Raw genomic sequence first — 20,699 nt, 5'->3', positions numbered from 1 at the left:
GCTGTAGAGTTAAAGGCAGAAAGAAAAGACTTACCAGCAAAGGGCAGGAAAGGGGAAAGGTTTCAGAAAAGATTTCTGTGGTCTAATTAATGATCATTTCTGATTCCCCTGTGAGAAGAACACAAACTCACAGCCAGTCAGGCCTCACAGTCCCCTGTAGTGAGAGCTCAGCACACATCCACAGAGGCAAGTCCAGCACCTGAAAGAAGAAAAAAAAAAAATAAAAAAGAAAAAGGTGACAGGGCAGCACAAAGATTGTTCTCTGTGCAGCGCCCAGACTCGGGGCTCACTGTCAGCTTTGCTAGTTCCCGTGAATTATCCCACAGCCCCCAATTATCCTGCTCAGTTCCTGCTGCCATACCCTCACAGTGCCTCACGGAGGGTGGATATTCCCGTGCAGAGCTGCCCCTTGAACGCCAGCTGTGCCAGGAACGGGCAGAGCGTCCAAGGAAGCTCAGCAGCATCGGGACAGGGACAGGCATCTGTTCCAAAGAATTGGCTATTTAAAGCCCTCATCCCCCAGCCCCACCCATGTCCCTGGGGGCACTTGACAGAGCTGCCTGGAGTCCAGCTGATTTAGCCCCCCTGAGCCGGGGCTCCAGGTGATATTTTCAAGCAGGAGAAGGCAGGGCCGGGGGCGCTCCCGTCCCGTGCCAAGGCAGCTCCCCGTGCCCACGGGAGGACATCTCTCCCTGCAGCAGCTCAGCTCCTTTCAGGGCCTCAGCAGTGGCCTCTGCAAGTTCTTTTCCCTCAGCAAAGGGTGCACATCCCTGCCTTCAGCACACCTCCAGTGGGACCCACCTGGGAAAGCTTTCCATCCCTTCTGCACTTCCAGCTGGCTCCCTGGAAACTCCCACCTTCGTCCAAACAAAACTTCATCCCACCTGACCTTTGATTTGAAGGCATCTCTGCAGGCTGTCGGTTGGCATTTAATAGCTGTGAGGGAAGATTGCCTGGCTTTAGTGCTGCTGCTGCTGAATGAGGCCTCAGGCAGGAAGGGAAGGGAAGGGAATTGGGGTGGACAGGACATACCTGGCAGCTGCCTGGGAGCTCTGGGAGGCTGGAACCAGGAATTGCTGTCTGAGCCCCTCTGCACGCAGCCCGTGCCACCATCACCAGGACACGCCAGCTGCTCCTTGGGCTGCTTTTGGGCTGTCAGTGGCCTGTATCCAGGCTGAAGCATCTCCAGGAGCCTGCTTCAGAGCAGCCCCTGGCCCAGGAGCCACGGGCATCCATGCGGACAAACCCTGGTACTGGGACTGTCCATGCCTCAAAACCCATCCTGCTGACAAAACCCTGGTACTGGGACTGTCCATGCCTCAAAAACCATCGTGCTGAGTAAACCGTGGTACTGGGACTGTCCATGCCCCAAAAACCATCCTGCTGACAAAACCCTGGTACTGGGACTGTCCATGCCCAACCTCTGTGGATGAATGTCATCTTGTTGGCTGGGACCAAGGAAAAAAATCCAGCTGGGGGGAAAAAAACCCAAACTCTTGGCTGGGGACTCTTTATTCTAAATTTAAAAATGAGTTGAGAAAGGTAAAAGGTAAAAACCATATGCACAAGGTTAGAAGCAGTCAGCACACACACTGGCACAGGCAGACATAAGCAGACAGACACAGACAGACTCTCCAGACAGACACAGACTCTCCCAGACAGACACACGCTCCCCCTGTCACACTCTGCAGCTGACAGGCTGACTGCAACCCTCACTTGGAACGCTGCATGAAGAGGATGCTTCAACACATCCCCCGGCTGCTGCTCTTCAACACCCAACGGGAGATTCCAGGGAAATCGGCATAATTGGTGACTGCAGAGATGGGAATCCACCTCAGGGACCTGAGAGACAGCAGGAGCTGGTCAGGTAGAGGTTATCCCCACACATTTCCTACCCAAAACCCCACAGAAAAGAGAGGAACAATAAAGTTCTGTAACTATTCTACCCAAGCGGGTGCCAGGGCAGGGCAGCTCCGAGCTAAGGGGCACAATAAAGGCCCATACAGTAGAGATGCACACAGTAAAGGTACATGCAACATAAACCAAGACAGCTACATACAGTATAAGCCAAGGTAGGTACGTACACCATGGATGAGGACTGGAGATAACTCTCTGGAGGATTAAGTCTCAAGCCCAAGATAGAACCTATGGAACTAGTGAGGGCACATAAGGAGGGTCTAACACACTCCCTACAGAAGGCCAAGAGAATGGCACGTGAAAAGCAGGCACTACCAAAGCTGAGAAGGAAGATGGATGAGAAGATCTTGTGTACTTCTTTCCGTCTCAAAAAGCAAAAAGGTAAATGTGCTGGAATAAGCACAATGCAGGAAAGTACACGAGTAGAGTCTGGCTACCATGGCTTGGAAGGATGCTGATAAAGCATGGAGATGTGACAAAGGTAACACAGATGGACACAAAGGACAGAACAAGGACACAGATTACACAAGAGACACCAGTTATTTACCCAGAGCTGGAAGGAACTGGAGCAGCCATCAAGTGCAGCATCTCAGAGCCAGAGCTGGAATGAAGAACGTGCCACAGCAGAGCTGGAGGCTCAGCGAGCTGGACTGGGAAACATCTGCAAGTGAAACAAGCAGAAGGAACAGAAATCATCTGGGCCCTGAGATATCCTGGGCTGTATCCCTTGAGATGGGGAGAGAAAGGGGAAAAAGTAAAGGAGTTCAGGGAGAAGGAAGGAGGGGCAGGGGGGAGAGGAGGGGAGGTTTTGGGAGGCACAAGGGGGGAAAGAAGAGGAATACGCAGAGAAGGAAGGAGGGCTAGAGCGGGGGAGAGGGGTAGAAGCCAAAGCCCCACAGCTCACCTGGGAGCCCGAACAAGCAGCTCCTCCTCTCACCCTACTCGGCGTCAGCAAACGGTGGCCGGGTGGTTTCCAGGCATTAAATCACCTCGGCCCCAGCCCCGGGCCCGCCCCGCTTCATCCCGGTTCCTCCCGGGCTCTGCCTTCTGGGACTGCCCGGTCCCGCCCCTGTCCTGCCCCGTTCATGGGCACGCGGGACGTCCCGGTCACGAACTGCAGCAGCCGGATCCGCTTCTCAGCGTCCATCAGCAGCACAGCCTGGGGGCAGAGACACCCTCAGCACTGCAGGAGCCCCTCTGTGCCAGCAGCCTCAGGGCACTATGGGCTGCCTCTGCTCCATCTGAGCAGGAGCTGCACCTGCCCTCACCTGAGCCAGGAGGGAGCAGCTCTGGCCCCAGCACAACCACCCACCCTGAGCAGTTCTCATACAGAAAAATGATTGCAAAAAAGGGCAGGGACTTTCACCTACAGGACCAGCGAGGGCTGGTGCCCAGTCTTACCTTCCAGAACCACCGGATAACAGGGTGATTTGGGCAGTAACCATTTTTGTAGATGGTGTGTTGTCTCCAGACGCTGACATCCACGCCACCAAGGCCACACATCAGTAACTGCAGGCAAGCAGAAGGGTGGGATGTGTCCCTGACCTCACAGGGTACAAGGTGCCACTGCCCCTCAGGGCTCTGACCTTCAGGCACTTATGCACACCCAGGGGAGAGTCCGAGCATCCCCAGAGTATCCCAGCTGCTGCAGAAGGGCTGCACACTGCCACAGTGTGACACAACTTCCACGTCTTTGGCTCAGATGGGACTGGCAGAGGGTGGCACTGATCCACTAGGCTGCTTCCAGGCTTCCAGAGGCACACCCCCCACCACCCTCCTGAGTGCAGCTCTTCTCATGTCATGAACAGATTTATTAATTAGGAAGAAACATCTGATTTCCAGCCGTGTCCGCACGTTCCCCCAGGGAGAGAGACAGATGACTGAAAAGCCCAGAACAGTGGCACATCTGTCAGAGAGCTGCCAGCTTGGGGCACCAAATTGACTCACCTCCAGCTCATTTTCATCAAAAATTTTAATCGGGTCGATAGGAAGCAGTTCTGTGAATCCCTAAAAAGAAGAGCAAAGTTAAAACTCTCATCCCACATAAATCCTAATTAAAAAAATCAATGACCAAATTACTCAAGCTCAAATAATTAAACTTGAACGAGAATGACCTTATTCCCATAAGGGAAAGATGATATATTCTCACACAAGATAAAACTGTCAAATCACAAAACATCATGTATTCTATTTGCATTCCCTGCCAAGCTCCCCACTCCCTTTACACAGACACCAGTGGGTAAGAAATCTGTGTTAAAAACAATCCCTGGTTTTGGGAAAGAAAGGAGCTAAAGAGCCTCGCCTCCAGAAAGGCATTCATTTCTTTCTGCACTCTGTTGACAAATCGCCACTGGATGACCAGGCTGCAGAAAGAAACAAAACCCCACCAGAAAAACAAACTCATTAGCAGGTCTCAGCCAAGGGCTCAAAGGTTTCAGCAACCCCAAATGCTTTCAAGTTTGTCATTTACAACTTCAGCAAGTTCAGGTAACTAAGCAGCTTCCACCAGCTACTCCAATTTATTGGCTGGTGACTGATGGAATTTTGAAGAGACAAACCAAAAAGCCCAGTGACTTTGACCAAATCACAGTGGGAATTTTTTCACTCCTGTAGGTACCTACGTGAGCAGACATTTATTCTTCCAGAGCAATGAGCAATTAAAAATTCCCAGCAAAGTCTGCAAGCTCTGAGGAGAGCTGTCAGGACACAGCACCTCGCCTATAAAGAAAGAAATAAACTGCAGCATCAAAGGGACACCTTGCTTTCAGCACCAGCCACCCGCAGCACAAACACCTCACAGGTGCAGGCATCAAAAGTCAATTCCAGGCATGGAATTGCTCCAGGTCCAGGCACTGGAAATGAATTCCCAGTTTGCATGAATGTAGCAATTGTAACCATCTTTCACTTTGGAAAAGGCCCTGATTTAAAATGCCAGCAGGTATTAATGAATTCAGCATTTTACATCCTGGTAGGTAGAAGAACTGAGAAATCTGAAAATGAAACCTAATTTCAGATCTGGCCAGTTTTGGTAGGATTGCTGGCACTGGACTCCTGGCTCTGGTCTGTGACTGGCAGAGGAGGACACTGGGATGAGGGCCAGGCTGGAGAGCACCTTCTGGCTCATCTCGGCTTGAGCCAGGTGTTGGAGAAGGACGTTTCCATGGGGGGAATTTCAGGAGATCAAAGCACGTCATTTAATTTACTCCTTGTTCTTGTACCTGACGGGATATAACCAATGTTAACAGTAAGGTTTTTCCCCAATGATCCCTGATGCTCTTGTGCAGTACAAGCTCCAGGGATTGCAGCAGGGCCAATTCTAACCCAGCTGCTCTTTCTTCCCCCCAGGCACATTCCATCACGGTACTTACTCAATGTATTCCCGCTTGTTTTCATTTGTTACCATGATTTCGGACCCGTTGGGCTTCAGGTCCACTTGATATGTCTGCCTTTCAAAAGACCAAAGGCTGTTATTTGAGGACATCTTTCTCCCAGAACCCACTCTCCCTGAGCAGTGTTTCACAAGCAGGATCAGGCAATCATGAGCAAATTGATTTACACTTTTGAACAAACCTGCGCTGACAGAAGGGAAAACTGGCAGAGAGGGGCTGGCTATTTACTGATCATTTTATTACAATTATTATTTATAATAATGAAATTATATATTTATATAAAATAGAACCACAAAATAGGTACTTTATATACACAAAATTATAATAGCTATTATTTGTAATACAAGAAGATAAATCACATACTGGAACTGCCCAAAGCCAACCAGTGGGTTACAAAACCTCTCTATTCTGTGGCTCCTAGTTCTCCATGAAATCCATAACCTTCGGGTGCTTCAGGAAAAAGGCAGCACTGGAAAGTGGATCAGAATATTTTTGACAGGACACTGAATGCATGGTTTGAAATGCTGAAGTCAGTTTTTATAAAAGGCCCTACAGTCCCCAGCTCCAGTTCTATCTGGAGCCAGGATCTAGGGCTCAGAAGTAAACAAAGGGACAATGCAAAAAAAGGTCATAAAAACCTCTAAGCAAACTAATTTAATTTAATGTCTACAACACTTTCATTTGTCATGGAGAAAGAGCCCCATAGGCTGTGACCCTTTTCAACCTGGCAGCTTCCCCCTGGCACACCAGCTGTGACAGGCACTACAGAGAGGACCTGGTGTCCTTCTGCTGCTCTCTCCTGACAGCACCTTCAGCTTCAGGAACCAGAGAGTCCCTGAGCATGTCCCAGCTGGACTGTGGGACACCTTCATCCCTCCTTCACTGCAAGTATTTCACTCAGCTGCATGTCCAGCTTGTCCCAGAGGTGCCACAGCTCCCTGACAGGAGCTGGCAGCCCCGCTCCCAGCTGGGAACACAGCCAGCTGAGCTCGTTGCTGCTTTCACCACCACCAGACTGTCAGCACTGAGCTACTTGTTGGCAACCACCAGTCCTAAGATGCAAGTAACCTTTACGTACCTGCCCAAAGTTTTCCTCATCTATGCAAAACGTGAGATCCAGCTCGGTGGGGTCATTTTCCAGGATCCACTTCAGAGAGTTGTAGTATTCACTATCCTAGGGCAGATCACAGTTAGGCAGTTTGAAAATGGGCAATTAGTGCAGAGCTGTGGAAAGCCAGGGGCCTGTGAGCACTGGCACAGGTTCAATGGGCTCTTACCACTGACTCCATGTCCTTCAGGGTTATGGGCTTCCCCAGCATCATCTTGTAGAAAGGTCTGATGAAGAAGCCTGGGAGAGAGAGGACAGATTACCTGCCCTGCCCTGCACCTGCACATTCCAGAAAGGTGGAATGCTTGAGGGCACCACCCCTGGCATTTCCTGTTACCTCCTGACTGTAACAGTCCTGCAGCTGCAACGGCATCAGAGCAGCTCAGCTTTATTTTATTATGGCACAGAAAGTCCAATTTTTCAGTTTCAACAATTATCCACTACCTGCCATACTCCACTGACCACCCTAACATTAATGGCAGAGAGAGACAAAAGCTGGGGAATTAAGCCCAGGGTACTCTATCCCATTTAAATCACTACTTCCCTCTCCAAGGAGTTGCCTAAAAATCAGGCTAGTGACCTTCCTCTGCTCAGGACTCTGATTTAATGAGAAGGTGAAGGGGGCAGAACTGTCCTGTTTTGGTGCAAGAGAACCACCCAGCAAGGAGCAGTGGAGATGCTGGCAGTGGCACAGCACAGCCCACTTCTTTCCATCTACAGCTCTGAGGAGCACCAGGAGGATGACAGGAAAGCTTCTACAGGACCATGCTGGGACTGCCCTTCCCTGCCTCCAGACAGCTGCTCCTCCCAGGATCCTGAACACGGGATCACAACAAAACAACGGGGTTGCAACCAGAAGACAACGCTCCAGACCCACCCCGGTGCCACCTGCAATGGCAAGGTGCTGGTCACCCTGGGCTGCCACCCTCTGCTGCTACGGACACTCCTCTGGGTCAGGACTGGGCAGCAGCAATCAGACTGCATTTTCCTTGTTCCTACAACTGGAAAAGCCCTCTAAGTTTGAGCATCCCAAGCTGCTTTAAGGGGGACTGGGATCTGAAAGGTGTCCTTCAGCAAATGTTACCTGGAGAAAATTCTGAAGGACTGCGAGCACATTGCAAGACATTTGATCTATTAGTTAATTTAACGGTAAAATACTACTTTATTCCCCTTCACACATTAAAGTGATTTATCCCTTGTGGAAAAGCTGAGGAGGGCTGCCAGCCTGAGACCCCAGAGCTGCTGCCAAGGTGGGGCACCCAGCACAGCCCTTTGCCTTTCCAACCCCTCCACTGGAATCCCCTTCTACAGACTTCTTGGTCACCTTGACACCAGCAGCCACAAATCACAGCGCCAGTTTTGTGTGAAATCACAGGTAACACAGCTGGAAATGACTGACAGTGGGTCAGCTCTTGGCCCTCTCTACCTCAGAGTGTGCAGCGACACCAACAAATCTCAGTCTGAGTTTCTTCTCAGAGTCTTACAGGGACTTCACGTCAAAAATGCTGTTCCAGGGCTACAAGGGTCTGGCATGAACCACTCCACCTGGAACTGCAGCTCAGGATTCTCTGCCTGATCCCAAGTGCACATGGATAACAAGTTCATTCTTTTTGAAGAGTATTTTCAAAAGTCTCAACACCTTCAAAAGTTTCAGAACTTTGAGTCTTCCCACCACTACAGTTCTCTGCCAGAACCAGGCTCTCAGGCCTTTGAGGATTCCCTCTCCTGCCTTTCCAAGGGCCCCACTATTTCCCTGAAGTTGGGACCCCCTGCCACACAGAGAACTCTCAGAGCCAGACATTCCCAATGCTGATGGCATCACAAGGGTTACTTACTCCAGCTGGGATTTGGGCACTCCTGTCAATACATCACAGAGTGAAATACCTCTTGTCCAGGTGAGGGTATTTTTCATGCCCTTTCCAACCAAAACTCTACTAATAATTGCCATTCGGAGTTACACTTTGCCATTCTCCTTGCACAGCCTCTCCCTGCACACTGCAGGGGCCATTTGCCAGGCTCAGTGAGCCCCTCTGCCCTCTCCTGCCCTGCTGCTTCCTGCTGAACTAAGGAGTTCTCCTCCCTAACTCCCTGTGCGTGTCACTGATGCAGATGGTGAATAGCACCGTGTGCTGCTGGATGTGGACAGACTTTGAGGGGAACCCACTGATGGTATCCATGCCCCTTGTGCGTGAATCACTGCCAGCTGCCCAGAAAATGGCTGCAGAAGGGCTGTTTTCCCTCCTGATCCCGTCCAACACGTGGCTGGTAGGTGCCTGGGAGCTGCCAGGAAGGCAGCAGTGTGTGTGTGCTGCAGGGAGCAGTGTGTCCATGGGGTGAGGTGACAGGGCAGCTGGGGCACACAGAGCCAGGGGAAGGGCTCAGGGGCACCCCACAGAGGCCGGGGAAGGGCTCAGGGGCGTGCCAGAATTGTTTTCCCAGGGGCCTTCAGCCCTCTGCTGTGAGACAGTTGGGCTGTACTAAAATGGCACTTGCCATACGAGGTGGAGGTGCCACTCTTTGTGGAGCTTGTGAGGTGCACTTGTCCCACCCATGTTGTGTTTGTTTCCTACAGGGGTATCAGAGCACTTATTAAAGGGAAATGGAGCACACTGAGTAATTCAAGATAAACACACAGTAGCATTGTCACAGGAACTTCACCCTGTGCCTTAGATTTTGCCTATTTATGTATCCTTAACACAGCAGGACTAAATCAATTGATAAATGCAGATCTTTGTAGCCTGCAGTGCTCAAGGCTTCCCTCCCCTATTCCTGCTCCTCCTGCACCCCTCACCACGCTTCCTAACTAGTGAAATTAAGTTCTGGTGAAAGTTTTGGAAAAAGAAGTGTAGAAACAAGTGCTTACTTGTTACAAGCTCTACTATGAGTTTTCCCCAGCTAGGAGCTGCACAGAAGTGAGACTGGGGCAATGACATCAGGGAACAGCTGTAGAGTTAAAGGCAGAAAGAAAAGACTTACCAGCAAAGGGCAGGAAAGGGGAAAGGTTTCAGAAAAGATTTCTGTGGTCTAATTAATGATCATTTCTGATTCCCCTGTGAGAAGAACACAAACTCACAGCCAGTCAGGCCTCACAGTCCCCTGTAGTGAGAGCTCAGCACACATCCACAGAGGCAAGTCCAGCACCTGAAAGAAGAAAAAAAAAAATAAAAAAGAAAAAGGTGACAGGGCAGCACAAAGATTGTTCTCTGTGCAGCGCCCAGACTCGGGGCCCACTGTCAGCTCTCTAGTTCCCGTGAATTATCCCACAGCCCCCAATTCCCTGCTCAGTTCCTGCTGCCGTACCCTCACAGTGCCTCACGGAGGGTGGATATTCCCGTGCAGAGCTGCCCCTTGAACGCCAGCTGTGCCAGGAACGGGCAGAGCGTCCAAGGAAGCTCAGCAGCATCGGGACAGGGACAGGCATCTGTTCCAAAGAATTGGCTATTTAAAGCCCTCATCCCCCAGCCCCACCCATGTCCCTGGGGGCACTTGACAGAGCTGCCTGGAGTCCAGCTGATTTAGCCCCCCTGAGCCGGGGCTCCAGGTGATATTTTCAAGCAGGAGAAGGCAGGGCCGGGGGCGCTCCCGCCCCGTGCCAAGGCAGCTCCCCGTGCCCACGGGAGGACATCTCTCCCTGCAGCAGCTCAGCTCCTTTCAGGGCCTCAGCAGTGGCCTCTGCAAGTTCTTTTCCCTCAGCAAAGGGTGCACATCCCTGCCTCCAGCACACCTCCAGTGGGACCCACCTGGGAAAGCTTTCCATCCCTTCTGCACTTCCAGCTGGCTCCCTGGAAACTCCCACCTTCGTCCAAACAAAACTTCATCCCACCTGAACCTTTGATTTGAAGGCATCTCTGCAGGCTGTCGGTTGGCATTTAATAGCTGTGAGGGAAGATTGCCTTGGCTTTAGTGCTGCTGCTGCTGAACGAGGCCTCAGGCGGGAAGGGAAGGGAAGGGAAGGGAATTGGGGTGGACAGGACATACCTGGCAGCTGCCTGGGAGCTCTGGGAGGCTGGAACCAGGAATTGCTGTCTGAGCCCCTCTGCACGCAGCCCGTGCCACCATCACCAGGACACGCCAGCTGCTCCTTGGGCTGCTGTTGGGCTGTCAGTGGCCTGTATCCAGGCTGAAGCATCTCCAGGAGCCTGCTCCCTGGCCCGGGAGCCACGGGCAGCCCTTGAGCCGTGTCCGTGCCAGCGCCGGCCGGGCACCCAGCGCCCATCACGGGCCATGCGCTTGGCAGGGGCAGGATACTGCAGGCACAGCCCTTGCCCCGAGGGCCCAAGGACAAGAGGTGCTGGAAGCCTTTCAGGGACTCCTGGCCTCCTCCTGCCCCCCGTTCCCCGCAGCTGGGACACACAGAAACACCAAGGAGTATTGCTGGCAGTGAGTGGGAGGCACTGAGGCCTCTGTGCAGCTTGCTGGAGCCAAGGATTCCCATCCTTGGGAGTTTCATACCTGGGATGCAGAGGGCTCAGTCAGTTGGAGCACAGTCCAGGTAGTGCCAAGGTTGTGAGTTCAATTCTCCCACGGGCCGTGTCCTCGAGAGTCAGATTTTAGGAACCCTCTCAATCCCAGTATATCCTGTGACCTGGAAGTAAAGAGGAAAAGCCGCAGCCGAATTTTAATAAAAGAGGCTTTGCCATTGCAGAGCTTCTTGGAGTTGCAAAGCAAGGGAGAGGGGGAGCGTCGCACCTAGCAGGTGATGGAGAAGCAGCCCGAGCGGAACCGTGCCCGGCCCCGCCGAGCGGCTCCTCCCGCGCCCCAGCCCCGCTCGTTCCGCAGGGGTGCGCGGGCAGCAGCCCCGGGGCTGTGCGCGCACGGGAACGGGGAGCCGGGCGCTGCTCCGCGCTCAGGGCTGCGGGGCCTCTGCGGGACGGGGGCTCCGGGAGCGCCGGGATTTGGGGCTCCCAGGGCTGGCACGGCGCTCCCCGCGCCCCGGCCGGCTACAGCCGCGATGCAGCGTCTACACGGGGAGATCCCGCCGCCGTTCTTCCGGGCGCGGTTACCGGCAGAGCCCCGGCTCCCCGCGGCCACAGCGGGACCGTGTCCAGAGTGCCGCGGCCGCCGGAACGGAATGGGAGCGGCAGCGCCGGGCTCAGCCCCAGCGCCCGTCCGGGGCGGCTGCTGCTGCTGCCTGCGGCGATCCCGATCCCGGCCCCGCTACCCGCACCCTGCCTGCCCGGGGAGAGGCGGCACCGCCTGGAACCCCCAGCCAATACCGCCAAAACCTAGACCCGACCCTAGTCCTACCTGAGCGCCCCAGGATTCGCGCAGAACCGGGAGCTGTCCCTGGCACAGCGCTCCGACGAGGATCCCGCCGCCTCCCAGCACGAGTGTTCCCGAACGGAACGGGCCGGGAGCGGATCGGCCGCATAGAAATAGGCCCCGGCCCGCGCAGCCGCACTGAGACCCCGCGCACCTGTGCCGGGCCCGGCCCCGCCCCTGAATCACCTCACGGCCCGGCACCTGGATCCTCGCCCGGTACCGCCCCCGGTACTGCCGTGGGTACCGCCGTCGCTGCCGCCCTTGGTACCGCCCCTGGTTCCGCCCTTGGTACCGCCCCCGGGACCGCCTTCGGTACCGCCCCCGGCAGTACAGGACCCCGGCAGAGAAAGGCGTCTGTCCGAAGCCGCCTGTCTGCGGCTGCCCGTTTCCCGCGCGCCCGCGGCGCCGTTGAGCCCACAGCCCGTGTCCGCGCTCTCGGAAACGCCGCAGAAAATCGCGCCGCGGGGATCGGTGTCGGCGTCGCGGGCAGACAGCCCAAAAAACAGACTGGGGTCCTTGATTTTCCCGCCCTTTCTGCCGCCATATATAGAAGGTCAAGCGAGTGCCGGCCAAACCGCCATCTTGAGAGTGGCAAGATGTCACTTCCGCCCTCCTCGGCCGCCATCTCTAGTACTGGCAGAGGCCACTTCCGGCCCGGCTGCCATCTTTGTTGTGGTACCTGGAACTGCCGCCATATATAGAAGGTCAAACGAGTGCCGGCCAAACCGCCATCTTGAGAGTGGCAAGACGTCACTTCCGCCCTTCTCTGCCGCCATCTCTAGCACTGGCAGAGGCCACTTCTGCAGCGTGGCGGCAGTCCTACAGGGCAGCGTCCCGGCACGCGCTCGCTCCCATCATCAGAAGGGCACGCGCGCAGCACCGCGCTGTGCCCACAGGACGGCAGCGCTGCCAGGGGCCGGCTCGGGGCTGGCAGCAGTACCGCGCTGTGCCCACAAGGCGGCAGCACTGCCATTGCCGGCTCGGGGCTGGCAGCAGTACCGCGCTGTGCCCGCAAGGCGGCAGCACTGCGCCGAGCTCAGCCCGGGGCTGCGGCGCTTTGGGGACAGAGAGAGAAGCGAAGGCAAAAAGCAACGAGTCCCATCCCTTCAAAAAATCCTCCTAAAAGAATGCCCCCAAAACACCCCGACCAAAACTAAAAGCAAATAATAAAAAAACCCCTTTAAATAAAAATCTATTAATATTTAATTTATATTCACATTCACAATCTATACACATTTTATATTTTCAATTAAGGTTGCATTATAACATATATACAATATTATTTTTATTATTTATTGTACACATAATATTTATATTGTTAAAATTCATTTCTATTTTATGCATATATCTTTATATATTATATATCTTTATATATTATATATGTGTATGTTTCAAATTTTATTTAAAAGCCCCACCTTTACCCAAATACAAACAAAAAAACCCTTTATTTTAAACTATATTTAAATGTTTCTATTTATATTTTTCATTTTTATGTCTGCAATCAATGTATCTCTATTATAAATATATTACACCAGAAGTATATATTATTTATATCCTACATTTATATTGATCTATATATTTATGTATTTACTTACATATATTCATGTATGCACAAATACTTCTACTTTTATGTCTTTATAAACTTATTGTATATTTGTGTATTTATTTTGCTTACATTAATTATAAAAAAACCTGCCTTTACCAAATAAAACAAAAAAAACCCATTTATTTTAAACTATATTATTTGCGTATTTCTATATACGTATTTCTATATATAATTTATATTCATACCCTATATATTTGCATTATTTATATATTTAATATAAAGTTGTTACTTCTATTTGTATATATTTTATATTTATATAAATATATTTTTATTTTTCTATTATTTTTATTTTATATTTAGATTATCTATTAAAAAACCCTTCTCTAACCAAATAAAACATTTATTTAAGCTGTAGTTAGGTATTTTTTATATTTATATTTTCCTGCCTTCTACACCCAGCCCTCCCTGTGAATGTTCTGGCACTCTTGGGTCCCTCTGGGGGACGGCACCCGGCACCACCCCCCCCCACTCCCCACTCAGCTGCTCCTTCACCGCAGCGTGGCTCCCTCTCCTCGGGACCTTGGGGTGCCCCAAAGGACACGGGAGCCCCCGAGTCTCCACCCCCTGTCCCCCTCAGCCTTTTTTCCTCACCCCCAAAGAAGGCACACAACAACTACAACTGCCTCGGGCAGGAGCACGGCACTTTATTCGAACCCTTCCCACGGTCCATCCCCCCAAAAAGGGACTCTGCTCACGCAAGGAAGTGGGGGACAGCCCCCAGAAGGGCTGAAGTTCCTTCTCAGCCCCGCAGACACAGGCAACAAGGGGCAGAAGAGGAAGCACCAGCAGAGAGGACACAGCAAGAAAACTAAGATCAAGGCGCAGGATGAAATGGAAAAAAACAAAAAATCCAAAAACACCTGGGATGGTGAATGGGCCGCACACAGAGAGGGATTAAAAAAGAACAGGGACAGCAAATGGGACACACCCATGGGAACCACCGGCACGGGGAGCTCCACAGAGCCACACAGAATAAAACAGGAACACGAGCGAGGCACGGAGAAGGACGCAGAACGAAACACGGTGCCAAACACGCAGCAAGGACTGAGGGATACAAAGAGGGAAACAAGAACCCGCAGAGGAATCGATCGCGGCACGTGCCAGGGCGGGCAAACGCGGCCAAGGAGCAGCACAGGGACGGAGACAGAGAGGCACGGCCAGCAGGACAGAGGCTCACCAAGAGAGGGGACGGTCAGGGAGGAGCACTGGGCAGCAGGTGCACACAGGTACAGGCAAAGGGACAGTGACAGGGACAAAGAAACACAGTCACGGTGCAGGACTGAGGGACAAGGAGAGGAAGAAAGGAGAAATAAAGATGCAGGCAGCAAGTGAGACAGAGAGAGAGGCAAAAAGTAGGACAGAACAGGGAGAGGGACTGAGTAAGAGATATTACATAAATTTTGAGTAATCATTTCAAAAAAGAAAAAGAAGAACAAGAGAAAGTGAAGCAGTGAAAGGGAATGGGATGGGGAGCACACAGGCCAAGAAAGGAACACAAAAGACACAGCGGACAGAGAGGAGAGAAGGGGTGGAAAATTGAATATAAAGCTGGAAGAGGAACAGCAGCAGACCCAGGACTATTTATTACAGAGTGTGGCTGCTGAACCTGTCAGGAAAGCACCAGCTCCGACAGAACAGGGCACGGGCACGGCTCGGCCTGGGACTCATCGATTCACATCTGTCTCATAAAGGCCGTGATAAAACAGGAGGTGAAAGCTGAATGGTTGAAGTGCTGCAGCTTGGGTCCTGCTCAGCCCTCATCCCAGCCCGTGCTGCCAGTGAACACACTGATGCTCTTCTCAGCATCCAAATTCCTTCTTCAAGTTTCTTCAAGCTAGGGGAAGGAAAACAAACAAACAAACAAAAAAACCCTAAAAAAAAAAAAAAAAAAAAAAAAAAAAAACACCACACCAAAAACAACCACCAAAAATCCCAAAAGAAAACAAACAAACAAAAAACCCACAAATAACAATCCAGAACAAATCCACAGCACCTTCAGCACCTTTTTGCATAACATACTTGTACAATTATAACTTTTAAATTCTCTTCTTTGTATCTGAAGTTCCCCATACTCCCTAAAGCAGAGTAACAAACCAGGCATCAGTAAAGAAGCTGTCTGGGTTACAAGACACTGAGCCTCCTGCCAACAAAATTATTTAGTGTTCACCTCTGCTACATCCAGCTGTAGCTAATTGTGTAGTTATGGTAATAGTGCCACAGGAATTTGGAAGGCATTATGGTACTCAGAGCTAATACAAAAGATGCACTCTAAAAATGAGTGCAACAGGAAAATGAAATACTATTAAAATGATAAAATACTTGAACCTCAGGGGGGGGGAAAAAAAAAATCTCAGTATCAAAGCTCTTTGTATTTTGCATGCACATTTCCATCTAAGAAAAGCATTTGCTGGTTACAATAGGCTTCTTCATAGCCTAATAGCAAACATGAAGTTTGCCTAACTCCATTTGAATCAGGGATATAAAAGCAGATCAAGCAAGTGACAAATGAGAGAGCTATTCCTAGACTGCAGCAGACACCAATAATGAATTATGAGCGGGTTCCAGCCTCAGCCTGGCATGGCTGGGTTTTTCCTTGGACCTGCCTTAATTAAACGAGTTTGGAGCTTTTGATGCCTGCAAGTTGGTGTTCTTCTCACTGGGGCAATTGGAAATAATTTCAGTATCATTAGAAAATTTTAGAAAAATCCAGCTAAAAGTTTCACCTCTGTCCCCTCTAAGTTATCCCAGTTTTCCCCAGCTAGGAGCTGCACAGAAGTGAGGCAGGGGAAATCACGTCAGGGAACAGCTGTAGAGTTAAAGGCAGAAAGAGAAGACTTATCAGCAAAGGGCAGGAAAGGGGAAAGGTTTCAGAAAAGATTTTGGTGGTCTAATTAATGATCATTTCTGATTCCCAGTGAGAAGAACACAAACTCACAGCCAGTCAGAACTGACAGTCCCCTGCAGTGAGAGCTCAGCACACATCCACAGAGGCAAGTCCAGCACCTGGTGGAAGAAAAAAAAAAAAAAAAAAAAAGGACCAGAAGAAAAAGGTGAATTATTTTGTTTCCAAGTTATTTCCAGTTCTTAAAGCCTACCAGCATTTGCTCTTGGTTTTGGTTGGGTGAATCCCAGGCAGTGGGCACAGGCCATGCCATCTGTTCACCCTGGCACAAGTGGTGTTTGCACAAAGTGGGACCAGAGGTGAAGGTCAGAGCCCTGCTTCTGAATTCCAGGATAAGTTTTACCAGCTGCCAAATGAGGGATTAAAAATACATAAGAATGAAACCAAAAGCATTAATGAGGCTCGTGGGATTCCATTACATTGCTGTCATAAAATTCATAAACAAGAGTTTTGAGCTTCTGATGAGAACAGTGCAGTTCTTCATTCGTATTAGTCACTGTGTGGGATTTGGGGTCTGTCTGGATTTCAAAGCCCTCATGGTGGCCCTGACACTGCTCACGAGCTGGTAGGAAAGGAAAAGCACAGTCAGAGCTCCTGGCAGGCACAGGGCCACCATGAGGGCTTTAAAATCCCCAGATTGGATTGTGGAGGAATCATCTGGGACTTGGATTGTCCCTCTGGGTGATCACAGCCCAGTTTCTGTGATTTGTACAATTCCATACATTTGACTCCCAAAACTTCCCAGCCCGGGGGTTGAGCTGACAGGGCAGCACAAAGATTGTTCTCTGTGCAGCGCCCAGACTCGGGGCTCGCTCTCAGCTTTGCTAGTTCCCGTGAATTATCCCACAGCCCCCAATTATCTGCTCAGTTCCTGCTGCCATACCCTCACAGTGCCTCACGGAGGGTGGATATTCCCGTGCAGAGCTGCCCCTTGAACGCCAGCTGAGCCAGGAACGGGCAGAGCGTCCAAGGAAGCTCAGCAGCATCGGGACAGGGACAGGCATCTGTTCCAAAGAATTGGCTATTTAAAGCCCTCATCCCCCAGCCCCACCCATGTCCCTGGGGGCACTTGACAGAGCTGCCTGGAGTCCAGCTGATTTAGCCCCCCTGAGCCGGGGCTCCAGGTGATATTTTCAAGCAGGAGAAGGCAGGGCCGGGGGCGCTCCCGTCCCGTGCCAAGGCAGCTCCCCGTGCCCACGGGAGGACATCTCTCCCTGCAGCAGCTCAGCTCCTTTCAGGGCCAGCAGGCCTCTGCAAGTTCTTTTCCCTCAGCAAAGGGTGCACATCCCTGCCTCCAGCACACCTCCAGGGGGACCCACCTGGGAAAGCTTTCCATCCCTTCTGCACTTCCAGCTGGCTCCCTGGAAACTCCCACCTTCGTCCAAACAAAACTTCATCCCACCTGAACCTTTGATTTGAAGGCATCTCTGCAGGCTGTCGGTTGGCATTTAATAGCTGTGAGGGAAGATTGCCTTGGCTTTAGTGCTGCTGCTGCTGAACGAGGCCTCAGGCGGGAAGGGAAGGGAAGGGAAGGGAATTGGGGTGGACAGGACATACCTGGCAGCTGCCTGGGAGCTCTGGGAGGCTGGAACCAGGAATTGCTCTCTGAGCCCCTCTGCACGCAGCCCGTGCCACCATCACCAGGACACGCCAGCTGCTCCTTGGGCTGCTTTTGGGCTGTCAGTGGCCTGTATCCAGGCTGAAGCATCTCCAGGAGCCTGCTCAGAGCAGCCCCTGGCCCGGGAGCCATGGGCAGCCCTTGAGCCGTGTCTGTGCCAGTGCCGGCCGGGCACCCAGCGCCCATCCCGGGCCGTGTGCTCGGCACGGGCAGGACGCTGCAGGCACAGCCCCTGCCCCGAGGGCCCATGGACAAGAGGTGCTGGATGCCTTTCAGGGACTCCTGGCCTCCTCCTGCCCCCTGTTCCCCGCAGCTGGGACACACAGAAACAACAAGGAGCATTGCTGGCAGTGAGTGGGAAGCACTGAGACCTCTGTGCAGCTTGCTGGAGCCAAGGATTCCCATCCTTGGGAGTTTCATACCTGGGATGCAGAGGGCTCAGTCAGTTGGAGCACAGTCCAGGTAGTGCCAAGGTTGTGAGTTCAATTCTCCCACGGGCCGTGTCCTCGAGAGTCGGATTTTAGGAACCCTCTCAATCCCAGTATATCCTGTGACCTGGAAGTAAAGAGGAAAAGCCGCAGCCGAATTTTAATAAAAGGGGCTTTGCCATTGCAGAGCTTCTTGGAGTTGCAATGCAAGGGAGAGGGGGAGCGTCGCACCTAGCAGGTGATGGAGAAGCAGCCCGAGCAGAACCGTGCCCGGCCCCGCCGAGCGGCTCGTCCCGCGCCCCAGCCCCGCTCGTTCCGCAGGGGTGCGCGGGCAGCAGCCCCGGGGCTGTGCGCGCACGGGAACGGGGAGCCGGGCGCTGCTCCGCGCTCAGGGCTGCGGGGCCTCCTGCGGGACAGGGGCACCGGGAGCGCCGGGATTTGGGGCTCCCAGGGCTGGTACGGCGCTCCCCGCGCCCCGGCCGGGTCCAGCCGCGATGCAGCGTCTACACGGGGAGATCCCGCCGCCGTTCTTCCGGGCGCGGTTACCGGCAGAGCCTCAGCTCCCCGCGGCCACAGCGGGACCGTGTCCAGAGTGCCGCGGCCGCCGGAACGGAATGGGAGCGGCAGCGCCGGGCTCAGCCCCAGCGCCCGTCCGGGGCGGCTGCTGCTGCTGCCTGCGGCGATCCCGATCCCGGCCCCGCTACCCGCACCCTGCCTGCCCGGGGAGAGGCGGCACCGCCTGGAACCCCCAGCCAATACCGCCAAAACCTAGACCCGACCCTAGTCCTACCTGAGCGCCTCAGGATTCGCGCAGAACCGGGAGCTGTCCCTGGCACAGCGCTCCGACGAGGATCCCGCCGCATCCCAGCACGAGTGTTCCCGAATGGAACGGGCCGGGAGCGGATCGGCCGCATAGAAATAGGCCCCGGCCCGCGCAGCCGCACTGGGGCCCCGCGCACCTGAGTCGGGCCCGGCCCCGCCCCTCAATCCCCGCCCGGCCCCGCCCGCTCCCTCCCCGGCGCCCCGTCCTGCCCGGGCTGGGGCGGGGCCATCGCTCGCGGCCCGCCCCCTCTCCCGGGGCCGAAGCGGGGCTGCTCCCTGTTCCGGGTCCCCTCGGAGCCGGCACTGCCCAGCATTCCTCACCGGGGCTGGGGGTTCCAGCACAGCCCCCAGGGCATCCCGCTGCTTCCTCAAGCCCCCTTCAGCGGGATCAGTTTTTGGAGAGAGAGACCCAAACCCAGCAGAGCTGGCTTTAACGGATCCGGGGGAATATCCCCTCTCCCCATCTCACCCAATTGCCGCTGCCAAAAGCCAGCCTGAGGATCAGCTCCCTATGCCCTCAATCTCTGCAAGGAATCGGATTTCTCAATCCGGCAGGGCAGCAATGCTGTTCTCCTCGCCGGAGATCCGGATTGCAGCGGCGTCCCCGCCGGCGCTGCCCGGATGGAGCGGGGAGCGGGGGGTGTGTGTGAATAGAGGGGAGGGTGACGCCGAGTTCGGGCTGCGAGAGCGGCCGCGGCTGCGAGCGTGGGAAGGGCGGCAGTGCTGCCGCCTTGTGGGCAGAGCGCGGTACTGCAGCCACCCCCGAGCCGGCGCTCTGGCAGTGCTCGGCAGCGGCTGCAGTACCGCGCTGTGCCCACAAGGCGGCGTTAGCGGCGGGTGCGCAGCCAGGGCTGGGGCGGGGCAGGGTGGTGCCTGGGGAGGATCCCAGGGGGACGGACACGGGAGGGACAGGGTCAGCGCTGGGCTAAACCCCCAAAAACATTCTAAAAAAAACCCCAAAATTAAAAAAAAAATTTAAAAATCCCAGAAAAAACTTTTAAAAAATCCCTTCAAAATACCCTCAAAGAACTTTAAAACCCCTCAAACACCCCAAAACCCCTTTAAAAACCGGGGGCGGGGCCACGTGATCACCTCGGCAGAGACGTAAACCGAGGGGCGGGGTTCGCTTCAGGGTCCATTGCTCTGGGCGTTAACAATCGAGGGCCGAGCAATCGATCGATCGATCGGCAGGCACGAGCAATCGATCGCCGAGCAATCGATCGATCGATCGGCAGGCACGAGCAGTCGAGCGCCGAGCAATCGATGGATCGGCAGGCATGAGTAGTCGAGCGCCGAGCGATAGATCGGCAGGCATGAGCAATCGAGCGCCGAGGAATCGATCGGCAAGCATGAGCAATCGAGCGCCGAGCAATCGCTCGGCAGGCATGAGCAATCGAGCGCCGAGAGATCGATCGGCAGCCATTACTAATCGATCGTCGAGCGATCGATCAGCAGGCATTACTAATTGATCGCCAAACAATCGAGCGGCAGGCATCACTAATTGATCGCCGAGCAATCGATCATAATAAAGGCCGGAGAGCCCGAGCATTCGCAGCGAGCTCAGCCTGAGCAAATGGCGGCCGAGCCAATTCCCTGCAGTTCAATCACCTCGGCCACGCCCCGCGCAGCCGCACTGAGACCCCGCGC

The 20,699-nt window shown here is 53.4% G+C and overlaps 1 protein-coding gene and 1 long non-coding RNA gene across 2 annotated transcripts in view; both read right to left on the bottom strand.

Annotated features, from left to right (window-relative positions):
• Positions 1-2,920: 2,920 nt before the first annotated feature.
• LOC130253510 (uncharacterized) overlaps positions 2,921-20,699 on the bottom strand; it is a 137,305-nt gene continuing 119,526 nt past the window's right edge. The window contains exons 6-12 of the mRNA XM_056492137.1: positions 6,584-6,654; positions 6,385-6,480; positions 5,286-5,359; positions 4,220-4,280; positions 3,865-3,924; positions 3,319-3,426; positions 2,921-3,076 (exon numbers count right to left, since the gene is read on the bottom strand). Coding sequence (XP_056348112.1) covers positions 2,936-3,076; positions 3,319-3,426; positions 3,865-3,924; positions 4,220-4,280; positions 5,286-5,359; positions 6,385-6,480; positions 6,584-6,654 — 611 coding nt within the window. The 3' untranslated portion in view covers positions 2,921-2,935. The remainder of the gene's footprint in view (positions 3,077-3,318; positions 3,427-3,864; positions 3,925-4,219; positions 4,281-5,285; positions 5,360-6,384; positions 6,481-6,583; positions 6,655-20,699) is intronic.
• Positions 15,089-19,039, bottom strand: LOC130252784 (uncharacterized). The gene is made up of 4 exons (XR_008840437.1): positions 19,021-19,039; positions 18,225-18,357; positions 16,218-16,285; positions 15,089-15,116 (listed from the first exon to the last, which is right to left on the bottom strand). It is a non-coding gene; the product is annotated as an uncharacterized LOC130252784 (long non-coding RNA).

This window comes from Oenanthe melanoleuca, chromosome 1 (assembly GCF_029582105.1).
Source record: "Oenanthe melanoleuca isolate GR-GAL-2019-014 chromosome 1, OMel1.0, whole genome shotgun sequence".
NCBI classification, from domain to species: domain Eukaryota; kingdom Metazoa; phylum Chordata; class Aves; order Passeriformes; family Muscicapidae; genus Oenanthe; species Oenanthe melanoleuca.
Note: the sequence above shows the minus strand (reverse complement) of the source record. Positions and strands in the feature narration are given on the sequence as shown.